The sequence below is a fragment of the Mandrillus leucophaeus genome, unplaced genomic scaffold (genome assembly GCF_000951045.1).
Source record: "Mandrillus leucophaeus isolate KB7577 unplaced genomic scaffold, Mleu.le_1.0 Scaffold123, whole genome shotgun sequence".
Taxonomy (NCBI): domain Eukaryota; kingdom Metazoa; phylum Chordata; class Mammalia; order Primates; family Cercopithecidae; genus Mandrillus; species Mandrillus leucophaeus.
This window is the reverse complement of record NW_012100654.1, coordinates 2,131,220-2,142,624: the sequence shown is the minus strand read 5'-3', so window position 1 is coordinate 2,142,624 and position 11,405 is coordinate 2,131,220. Positions and strand designations below refer to the sequence as shown.

Here is an 11,405-nt window from a genome sequence, read left to right as displayed (position 1 = left end):
GGGGCTCATGCCTGTCATCCCAGCACTTTGAGAGGCTAAAGCAGGAGGACCACCTGAGGCTCAAGACCAGCCTGGGCAACATAGCGAGGTCTACAAAAAATCTTAAAAAAAAAAAGAAAAAGAAAAATGCCCCAAGAGTGTCACTTACCTGGAACACAAGTACAGCAGTCTGACTGTGGGGGGGTCTGACAGGGGCCGGGGGGACACTCGGGAGAGATGCAGGACACGTTTCCAGCCTGAGGAGGAGGCAAGAGATGGCACTGGGGGTACGAGCGTGGAACAGGGCTCATTCCCCATCTCACAGCAGGCCCTTCGAACAGGAAAGCTGCCTAAAGGAAGCCACCAGAAACCTTTAAATGCTGCGTGTCACAGGGACACATTCCCGGTGTTTATGAGGCTTATATGGTTTGGCTGTGTCCTCACCCAAATCTCTTCGTGAATTGTAGCTCCCATAATTCTCACACTGAATTGAATTGAATCGGGGCGGTTTCCCCCATACTGTTCTCCTGGGAGTGAGTAAGTCTCACGAGATCTGATGGTTTGATAAGGGGTTTCCCCTTTCGCTTGGCTCCCGTTCTCTCTTGCCTTCTGCGATGTAAGACGTACCTTTCACCTTCCACCATGATTGTGAGGCCTCCCCAGCCACATGGAGCTGTGAGTTCATTAAACCTCCTTTTCTTTATAAATTACCCAGTCTCAGGTATGTCTTTATCGACAGTGTGGAAATGGACTAATACATATGGTGTGGTTAGAACACCTCCAGGCCATAACGCACCATTCCAGGAAAAAGGCCAGGGCAGCCCAGCGGGCAGAGCGTGCTCCCTTCCTTATGCAAATGTGCCTGGGAGCTCTGGAAGGTACCGGGGAGCAGAGAACAGAGCTGACTCCTGCAGGGAAGGAGACCCCCACACACCTTCCCGTACATCTGAGTTTTGAATCAGGTGGCTCATATTGGCTAGTCAAAGAATTAAATTTCAAAGTAAGTGTTTTAAATTTGACATTGAGACCAAAGAGCCCCCAGTTTTGGAGTCAGCCACACCTGAGTTCCAATATCTGCTCCTCCCCTATCAACACTTTGGGCCAAGTACCTCACATCTCTGAGCCCTGGTCTCCCCATCTAAGAAACAGGCTGGAATCGGCGTGTCTCTCGGGGTTTCCAAGGATTACGTGAAATGAGATCATGCATGAAAGCACTTGGGGCTGCGTGCCGTGGCTCACGCCTGTAATCCCAGCACTTTGGGAGGCCAAGACGAGAGAACTGCTTGAGCCCAGGAGTTTCAGACCAGCCTGGCAACATAGGGAGACCCTGTCTCTACAAAAAATAAAATAAAATAAGTTAGCTGGAGTGGTGGCACATGCCTGTGGTCCCAGTTACTCGGGAGGTTGAGGTGGGAAGATTGCTTTAGCATGGGAAGTCAAGGCTACAGTGATCCATGATTGCACCCCTGCACCCCAGCCTGGACAACAAAATGAGATCCCATAAGTAAGAAAAGAAAAGAGGAGAGGAGAGAGGAGAGGGGGACGGGGAGGGGAAGGAGGAGGGGGAGGGAGAGGGAGAGAATCATGCAGGTAAGAGTTTAAATACTCCTGAGACTCAGGTCTGCCCTAGCCTGATTGCACCCCTGCACCCCAGCCTGGACAACAAAATGAGATCCCATAAGTAAGAAAAGAAAAGAGGAGAGGGAGAGGGGGAGGGGGACGGGGAGGGGAAGGGAGAGGGAGAGGGAGAGGGAGAGAATCATGCAGGTAAGAGTTTAAATACTCCTGAGACTCAGGTCTGCCCTAGCCTGATGAAGTGCTCTGGAATGGGACCCAGGCATCAGTGACTTTTATACCTCCTCAGGGGATCCCAATGTGAAGCTAAGACCTGCTGCTGTCAAGGCAGCGGGCCATCCCATGCTGTTTCACCCAAAGCTGACCTCAGAGGACCTTCAGTCTAATGTGGAGAGCCAGCAGTGTGACATGTTCGTTTTCTCATCCTGTCTTAGGGCTGTGCCTAGAAGGTGTCCTCAAGGTTGGAGACAGCTCTACATAATAATTCACTCCCCACTTAAAAAATAAAAATAAAAAGAACTGGTTACAGGACCAGTTGGGACATGAAGGAGGCAATTCTACTTGAGAGTGCTGGTGGAAGAAAGGAAGAATTAGGAAAAGCTAGCCAGAGGAGATAATGGTTTAGTTGATCTAGACAGATGGAAGTATTTATTAGGTGCCATGGTCTAAATGTTTAGGTATCTTCAAGACTCGCGTATTAAAATCCTAAAGCCTGATATGATGCTATTAGAAGGTGGGACCTTTGGTAAGTTATTAGGTCATGGGGGTGGAGCCCTCATGGATGGGATTAATGTCCTTATAAAAGAGACCCCAGGCCGGGTTCAGCAGCTCACACCTGTAATCCCAGCACTTTGGGATGCCGAGGCGGGCGGATCCACAAGGTCAGGAGATGGAGACCATCCTGGCTAACAGGGTGAAACCTCATCTCTACTAAAAATAAAAAATTAGCTGGGCATGATGGCGGGCACTGGTAGTCACAGCTACTCAGGATGCTGAGGCAGGAGAATTGCTTGAACCCAAGGGGCAGAGCTTGCAGTAAGCCAAGATCGTGCCACTGCACTCCAGCCTGGGCAACAGAGCGAGACTCCATCTAAAACAAAACAAAACAAAACTCAGAGAGATCTCTTGCCCCTTCCAACACGTGAGGTTGCAGTGAAAAGATGAGGAACGGGGTCCTCACCAGACACCAAATTGGCTGACACCTTGATCTTGGACTTCCCAGCCTCCAGAACTGTGAGAAATAACTTATGTTGTTTGTAAGCCACTCAGTCTGTAGTAGTTCATAAGAGCAGCTCGAACAGATTAAGACATTAGGTAGTTGAAGGAAATGGGCATTCCCAAATGGGAAAGCAGCATGAGGGAAAGCATGAGCAAAGGAATGGAGGCATGAAGAGATGGTATGTTGGCTGGGCACAATGGCTCATGTCTGTAATCTCAGCACTTTGGGAGGCCAAGGCAGGTGGATTGCTTGAGCTCACGAATTCAAGACTAGCCTGGTGACATGGCAAAATCTCATCTCTACAAAAACTCAGAAATTAGCCAGGTGTGGTGGCATGTGCCTGTAGTCCCAGCTACTCAGGAGGCTGAGGTGGGAGGATGGCTTAAGCCTGGAAGGCAGTTTGCAATGAGCCAAGATCGCACCACTGCACTCCAGGCTGGGTGACAGAGACAGATCTTGTCTCAAAAAAAAAAAAAAAAAAAATTAATTAAAGAGGTGGTGTGTTTAGGAAACAGCAGGTGTGGCCAAAGTGTTAGTGCACCGTAGGGAGGGGCATGAGGCAAAGCCAGCACAATCAGTGGCAGTAACCGGATATCTAGAAGTGCCATGCCACCAGGAGTCTTTTATTCTATGAGCTCTATTTCTCAGTGAACGATCCCTGAAAGCTTAAGCAAGGGAGTGTCACAATCAGGTATGCATCATAGAAAGTTCACTGCGACAGCCCTCCAAGATGGCAGGACGATTAGTAAGGAACCCTTTGCAATGGTACCAGCAGGCAGAAACAAATGAATTATAGGTCATGTTGCACAATAATAAAAAAGAACTTTTTGAATGCAAATGCAAAAGTCATTTTCATAAACATTATACATATACATGTTTAGGAGATTATTTTTATTCAAACAATAGCAATGGAAGTCTTTGAAGAATGGCCCAGAAAGCCCAGAATTAGTACGGCTCAGGACCTTTGAGAATTGAAAGGAGCTGGCATGCTCTGGTTCAAAGGGGGATCAGGAAGGGGGAAAGGCCTCTTTAGAAATAAGGTTCCAATAGCCTTCTGCCAGTACTGAATCCAGAACAATATTTAAATATAAAGGGGGTAATATGCAGGTCAGAAATAGAGTCCGTGATGACAAATTACAGTGGCCAGCCAATTTTGAGTTCTGCCTGCATTAACTCCGCTGCTGTTAACTGATTGGTTTATGGCTGATTTCTTTAGTGGGGCATTAATAGCTCACAAGAGTATGTTTCTTGTATGTGATTCACCACTTAGCCATGAGAATACAAGAATAAACATAAGTGGTATCAGTGAGGATTTTTTGACTGCAAATAACAGGAAAAAACTACTCAAATTGGCCTTGTAGCTGAGGAAAGGCCAGAGCCTTCAGGTATGGTTTGATCAAGGTGCCAGGTCCATTTCTCTCTGGGTCTCTCAGCTCTTCGCCTGTGTGTGTGTCAGCTTTGTCCCCAGCAAAACAGAAGCAGTTTAAGACCTCACACCCTCAAGCTCACTTTTCAGAAGAAGAAAGTTTCTCTTTCTCCAAACTTCCTACCAAAGTTTAGGCTTTATTCTAATTGTATCCACTTATGCCACATGTTCACTTTTAGGACAATTACTGTGGCAAGGAGGCATGGGATTTCACTGATTGGCTTGAGTCAACTAGGGCCAACCTCTGTAGCTGGGAGCAGGATCAGCCCCACCCAAAATGCTCGGCCGTTTCATCATGGGGTAGGAGTGGGATGTGCACGGGAGAAGCAAATGTCTCCTGTCCAGTAGAATGTTACCTTGGGTAATCCAATAACCCCTAATAAGGACAGCAGATGTCAATCACTCCCATTTACCATGTGTCATGTTTGCTATTTAAAATGAGACTAACTGCTGTGTGCATCATCAAAACCCCCAAACTTAGCCTGGGCAACATAGTGAGACCCTGTCTCTACCAAAAAAAAAAAAAAAAAAATTAGCTGGGCATGATAGCATACTCCTGTAGCCCCACCTACTCAGGAGGCTGATGTGTGAGGATTGTTTGAACCCAGGAGTTTGAGGCTACAGTGAGTCATGTTCATACTACTGCACTCCAGCTTGGGTGACAGAGCAAGACCGTGTCTCAAAAAAAAAAAAAAAAAAAAAAAGCCCCAAACACAAGAAAGGACACCATCTGACAAAGGCACTTTATTGCTTTACCATTCACAATTAACAGTCAAGAACAAATAATAATAACAAATAAAATAACTTTTAAGAGGACAAGACATTAGAAATAAAAAAGGACACTAATAACATTTGTAAAAGCTTGTGCTGGATATGGTTGCCCCCATTCGTGTGTGTGTGTGTGTGTGTGTGTGTGTGTGTGGCTGTGTGTGTTGGTGGCCACAGCTAAGCCTCTGTCACCAGGGAAGGCTGAGGCTCCAAAGGCACACCTCAGGAACCTATACCTCGAGGCTAGGTGGCCGGACCCCTGAGCTTAAGCTCCCTCTCGCACCCTTCGCTGGACAGCATGTCTCCAATTTCAAACTGACCTAAGGCTCTTACTCCTGGGTTTTTTGTTTTTACATCTTCTCCCAGCCAGTCTTTGGAAGGGCATGATTAGAGAAGTGCTCCTTTGCTGATGGAGGAGGGGACCTAAGGAAGAAGGTGGATCTCAGGTGCCTCCTCTCTAATTAATCCTCCCGCCCAGTTTCCTTTGCCTCTCTTCCTTCTACCCCGTCATGTTTTTTTACACTCTGCCCCTTCTGCCTCTTAGCATTTCAAAAACTGTAGAGTGTACCCCATAGTGGGCATTTTTAGTCTAGGCCTTCTAATTAGCATCAGAAATTTCCTGGATTCCCAGTCGCCTCCTGAAAAAGCTGAGAGATATGTCTCCTTCCAGGCTTCTTGGGTGAGGCTAGGTTGCAAGCTCTGAGCTGTTCAAAGGTTGCCAAAATCCCTCCAATAGATGCAGTATCCCTATTCTGACGTGTCAGAGAGTGAGCTTGTGACCCTTGAAAGATGGTGAGTATCTCTTCTCATCTCCTCGGACCTCCACAGTTGATGCATATGTTTCCCAGGGGAATTAGGTCATTTATTTCAACTCAAGAGCAATGTTCAGCAAGCAATGCTGGGGAGCTTTCCTCTACATTGGAAATGATTCTTGTTGCCCTATCAGGAAAGAAAATTTAAAAAACAACCCTAACCATTGTCTCAGTACTTTGTACTGATCGAAGAAAACCACCTCTCTGACAAGCATCTAATAGCATCTACTACATTTAGTGTCATAGACTCTCATTTTGCAAGCGAGCTGGATTCATTGCAAACATCCACAACTTCCACTCAGAGAGGCAGGCAAATGTCAGATGGAAGAAAAACCCTGGAGGCCAGATCTTTACTAGTGCTCACTTCTCCATCAGTCTTTCTAAATGTTCTGAATAATAGCTTGTACATTGTTTGGGGGCCATGGCGGGTTCCACATTCTTATGATTCTAGACAGAAAGAGAGAGGGAGAGATAATACTCTTAGAAAATACTCCAACAGAAACATATGAGATCATTTAGATCTGTAAATTATTAACATTATTTTCATTATTTGTCTTCTTCAGCTTTCTCCCACATTCTCTCTATCGTTTCTCTCGTGTCTCTTCCATTCCCCATCTCTTCCCCAGCTCCCTTTCTCCTCTTCCTTCACCATCTTCCTTCTTTCCATCTCAGTCTCCTGTCACTCTTCCTCCAAAAGTCTCGTACAGGGTTCCTCCTTTCAACATTTCATTCAATCACACTAAGCAGTGCCAGCTATGATTATCCAGTACAAACCCAGTGGGTACAAGCTATTGTCCTTGAAAGTTCTCCCTAGAGAAATACAGTATTGCCAGCCTAACTAGCCTTATCTCCTTTTAAAAAAAGCTATATTTTTATTATTATTATTTTTTGTAGAGATGGGGTCTCATTATTTGCCCAGGCTGGTCTCAAACTCTTGGGCTCAAGCGATTCTCCTGCCTCCGGCTCCCAAAGTGCTAGGAGTATGGGGATGAGCCAACAAGCTAAGCTCCATTTTATCTCTTTAGAAATGGACTGATGCCCAGTTCAGTGGCTCATGCCTGTAATCCCAGCACTTTGGGAGGATGAGGTGGGAGGATCACTTGAGCTCAGGAATTTGAGACCAGCCTGGGCAACACGGCAGAAACCCCCATCTCTACAAAAAATACCAAAATTAGCCGGGCATGGTGGCATGTGCCTGTAGTCCCAGCTACTTGGGAGGCTGAGGTAGGAGAATCACTTGAGCCCAGAAGGTTGAGGCTGCAGTGAGCCAAGATCATACCACTGGTCTCAAGTCTGGGTGACAGAGTGAGACCCTGTCTCGAAACAATAACAACAACAACAACAAATAGAACTAAAAAAATAGATTGAGTTGCCTTGAGATCAAGCAGCAGGGAAAGAGAGCATTGCCTTTACACAGCCTGGTGAAAAGGATCCCACAGAACTATGTTTACATCCAATGTCCTTCCCTGGTCCTGGCGGAGGACCTAGGTCTTTAAACAGCCTGAGAAGTATCACCATGATCTCTGGAGTCATATTCATGGAAGTTGGTAATCTAAAGGACCTTTGGGGTATCTAAATTAAGCTGCCCTTTTTACAGATGAGAAAATCAAAGGCCAGGGAAATTAAGTGATGTGTCTGAAATCACATAGATGCTCAGAGTTACAACAGCAGAGAACTCCCTTTTTGATCTCTCTTTCTTTCAGTTAAGAAAAAGAAAAAGAAAGCCTGCAGGGCAGCCAAGGATTGAAGATCCAACAACCAGGTCTCTGCTCTGCCCTGGTGTATTCAGTCCCAAAAGCAGGAGCGAAAGCCCACTGACTCACCTAATAGTCAGGGCGGGGCACGTTGCTCTGGCTTACATAGGGATTTTGCATCTGGCTGTCTCTGGAGGCCGCTATCCTGACCTTAGGAAAGATGCTCCCTTCTGCTCCAACATTGGTGAAGCCTGTCGACTGCAGTTTTAGATTTTGAAAGTCTTTGTCAATCAAGTTCTCTTCTTCAATATCCTTCTTTTTGTTATTTGATCTGTAATCAGTAAGAGGAATTAGGATTTGACAATGACAGAAAGTTTCTTGAAGTAAATGTTAACATTCTTTTTAAAAATATTTTCAAATTCTGAAATAATTTCACATTTATTTGTAAGTTACAAAATACATATATTACAGTGTTCTCACACACTTATCACCCAGATTCCCCAATTATTAACATTTCTGAACCAATTAAGAATAAGTTACATAACCAAAGAACACCAACGGTTTTTTTATGAAAGAATAAGTTGCAGACTTGATACCCCACTAAGAATGAAATAAAACACTTCATTATTTTCTTCAGTGTAGGTTCCCTAAGTTTAAGCTCATGAGCTCTGAATATCTACAAAACCTGGACTTCAATGCTGATCCAACATAACCATCTAATTCCACTGGCCTCATTCATATTTTGGTCATAATATTATTATTCTTAAGTGTGCTTTTGAATTATTTCTGGAAATGATAATAGAGGTCAAAGAGAAAAGATAATTTGTGATACAGCATTTCATTCAAGCAAAGTCAACATCTAAGAATCACCTCGGTGGGTAAAATGAGTAAAATAAGCTCAAAGACGTGAAAAGAGGCTGGGCTTGGTAGCTCACCTCTGTAATCCCAGCACTTTGGGAGGCCGCAGTGGGCAGATCACTTGAGGCCAGGAGTTCGAGATCAGCCTGGCTAACATAGTGAAACCTCATCTCCATTAAAAATACAAAAATTAACCAGGCACAGTGGCACGTGCCTCTAGTCCCAGTTGCTCGGGAGGCTGAGGCAGGAGAATCGCTTGAACCTGGGAGGTGGAGGTTGCAATGAGCCAAGATCATGCCACTGTACTCCAGCCTGGGTGACAGACCAAGACTCTGTCTTAAGAAAAAAAAAAAAAAAAAAAAAAACAAGAACAAAATATTTCAGGAACCTAAAATCTGTTTATCCTCTCACATTGTAGTGGAAAACTACTTATTTTGCCAAAATATAAGACATGAACTAAATGTTAGAAAACAGTAGCTTTAAAAAATCAAAGTGGATCCCCAGTTGGCACATGTAGAATGGGAAAGAGATCACAGCATTTGCCTCCCTGTTAATGGGAGGACCTTTAGTCTATCTGAATATCTGTTGAATGAATGAACTCTACTGCCCTTTCCATAAGAGAAGAGACCTTAAGGTACCAAGCTGAGAAATAGCCTTGCAGAGATAACACATGTGTGTTTGTGTGTGTGCGTGTGTGACAGGGTCTTGCTCTGTCACCCAGGCTGGAGTGCAGTGGGGCAATCTTGGCTCACCGCAGCCTCCGCCTCCCAGTTCAAGGGATTCTTCTGCCTCAGCCTCCTGAGTAGCAGGATTACAGGGGTGCCACCACCATGTCCAGCTAACGAAATAACCTTTCTTAAAAAAAGTTTTAAAAAACCCAGGGGTTCAGTTGAGGTTGATTTTAGACCATCTGTAGCAGAGTCCTGGACAGGGAAGTGACGTGATGAAAACTGTATTTCACAACTTCAGTGGAGTTAAATACTATTACATTAATAAAGAGTTTTTAATGACATAAGGAAATGGTTGCTATGTCATCTTACGGTGTTAAACCAAAAAAAAACCTAATCCAAAATTTTAAAAACACAAAAGATACAAAATTATGTATATAATATTATTTTAAAAGATAGAAATAAATCTGGAAGGTTACATCTCAAAATGTTAGTTGCCTCAGCGTGGTGGGTTTTGTGAGTGATTTTTAAATTCCACCCCTTTACCCACTGCTCTATTTTCTTGATTTTGTTCCATGATCATGCTATTGCTTATATAATAAGAAGAAAACTAAGGTAAGGAAAAAACGTTAGTGGTATTAGAAAGGCCTCTCCTTTTCTCCCTTCTCTTGCCCAGGAGAGGATGAATGTGTTTGGAAACTAGAGAGTGTCATGCTGGTGGTGCTGTGCCACAGGAAAAGGCCACTTCTGGCAGGTGTGGTGGCTCATGACAGGCTCATGCCAGTAATCCCAGCACTCTGGGAGGCCGAGGTGGGAGGATGGTTTGAATCCAGGGGTTTGAGAACAACATGGGCAACAGAGTGAGACCCCCATCTCTCCATAAAAAAAAAAAGAATTAAAAAGGACACTTTCATCCCATACCTTGCTGTGATGATCAATGCAATTATCATGCTGAGAATGACAACGCCAGCGATGGTGCCCACAATAGTGAGGATCAGCTGAAATTCTGAAAGGGAGAAGAAAATAAGAACAGTCTCCAGCAAGCCGGCCCCCAACTGTCTACTGCACAGGTTCGTGATTCCCAGGGACTCCTAGCTGTGAAGACGATCAGGCTCTGGTCTCCAACCCTCCAGGCCCGGTTGGATAGTTGGCCTATTTCCTTTAGCATCCGCCCCTCATACCTCCTAAACTGTGCCTTCAGAACTCAATTGGAAAGGGCAGCCTTGCCAGACAAAAGACTGTAAATACAAAGGAGGTCGATGGTGGCAGGGTCTTCCTGGACTTTGTGGGGAGTGGAGTATTAACTGAGGGCCACACCTCCCTCCTTACCTCTGCTGCCTTTGCCTGCCCTCCATACCTCACCTTACTGATAAGCTAAGGAAACCAGGTTGGAGTTAAATGTCACTGCTAGAGGAGCCAGCTAATGGCTTGATAATAACATCAATGAGGGAAGAGTCTAGACATTCATTATCACCCATTCTCCTCTCCTAACTCTGCCCTGGTTGGCACTATTGACGCCTGACTGCGGCTATGAGACACAATGTAACAGACACACCAGATTGCAAACACCTCATGTGAAAAAAATGTGAGATAATTGGTTTTTTTTTTTTTTATTGATTCCATGTTGAAATGATATTTTGGCTATATGGGTTAAATAAAATATATTCTTAAAATCAACCTCATCTGTTTCCTTTCACTTCTGACAATTTACTTGAAATTTCTAAAATTTGAAATGAAATGTGTAGCTCGCATAATATTTCTATTGCACAATGCACAACACTGCTCTAGACCTCTTTGTCTCTTTCTGTTATATGACTTCCACAAATGCCACCGTTAATGTGGATTCCTGGGGCCATAGACTAGCAAATCTGGAAAAGACCTCAAAGTTTGTCTGGTCCAAACTTCTCATTTTATAGGTGTGGAAATTGAAAGCCCTGAAAAAAGACTTAGCAAATTATTCCTTGCAATAAAATACAGTAAAAATGGAGAATGTCACTTATCACTATCTTCATGGCTGGCAGGAAGGCTGACAGTAATATTTCCTTCATCTTGGAAGACTGATCTTTAGTTCATTATGTACATTTTAGAATATAAAATGATTGAAAATTTAAAGCTAGTATTGTCTTAATCTGGTGGGGGTGGGGCATGGGAGGGAACAGAATTTGAATTTGTAGCAAAATATCCCAAATCAGTAAATAGCTCTGAGACAAAAGGATTTGAGTATTTAAATGTCTGGTTTCTAGGTCTGCTCTTCTACAATCACCAGAATTTTTGGAATGTACTGGTCTTTTATCTCTAGTAGCAGCAGATAACACATAGGTAAGCTAATGTAGGAAATCAATATAATGCTAAGACACCCTTCTCTGGTCTCAAGCAAGTCCAGAGGTACCAGCCCACTCCTGGGGC

The 11,405-nt window shown here is 44.3% G+C and overlaps 2 protein-coding genes across 2 annotated transcripts in view; both read right to left on the bottom strand.

The window, feature by feature from the left end:
• Positions 1 to 950, bottom strand: part of ITGB5 (integrin, beta 5) — a 144,151-nt gene extending 143,201 nt beyond the window's left edge. Inside the window, exons 1-2 of the mRNA XM_011971614.1 lie at positions 914 to 950; positions 149 to 236 (exon numbers count right to left, since the gene is read on the bottom strand). Coding sequence (XP_011827004.1) covers positions 149 to 236; positions 914 to 950 — 125 coding nt within the window. The remainder of the gene's footprint in view (positions 1 to 148; positions 237 to 913) is intronic.
• Positions 951 to 4,923: 3,973 nt separating this feature from the next.
• The window catches only part of MUC13 (mucin 13, cell surface associated), a 29,698-nt gene continuing 23,216 nt past the window's right edge, over positions 4,924 to 11,405 (bottom strand). Inside the window, exons 10-12 of the mRNA XM_011971536.1 lie at positions 9,921 to 10,005; positions 7,603 to 7,804; positions 4,924 to 6,226 (exon numbers count right to left, since the gene is read on the bottom strand). Coding sequence (XP_011826926.1) covers positions 7,603 to 7,804; positions 9,921 to 10,005 — 287 coding nt within the window. The 3' untranslated portion in view covers positions 4,924 to 6,226. The remainder of the gene's footprint in view (positions 6,227 to 7,602; positions 7,805 to 9,920; positions 10,006 to 11,405) is intronic.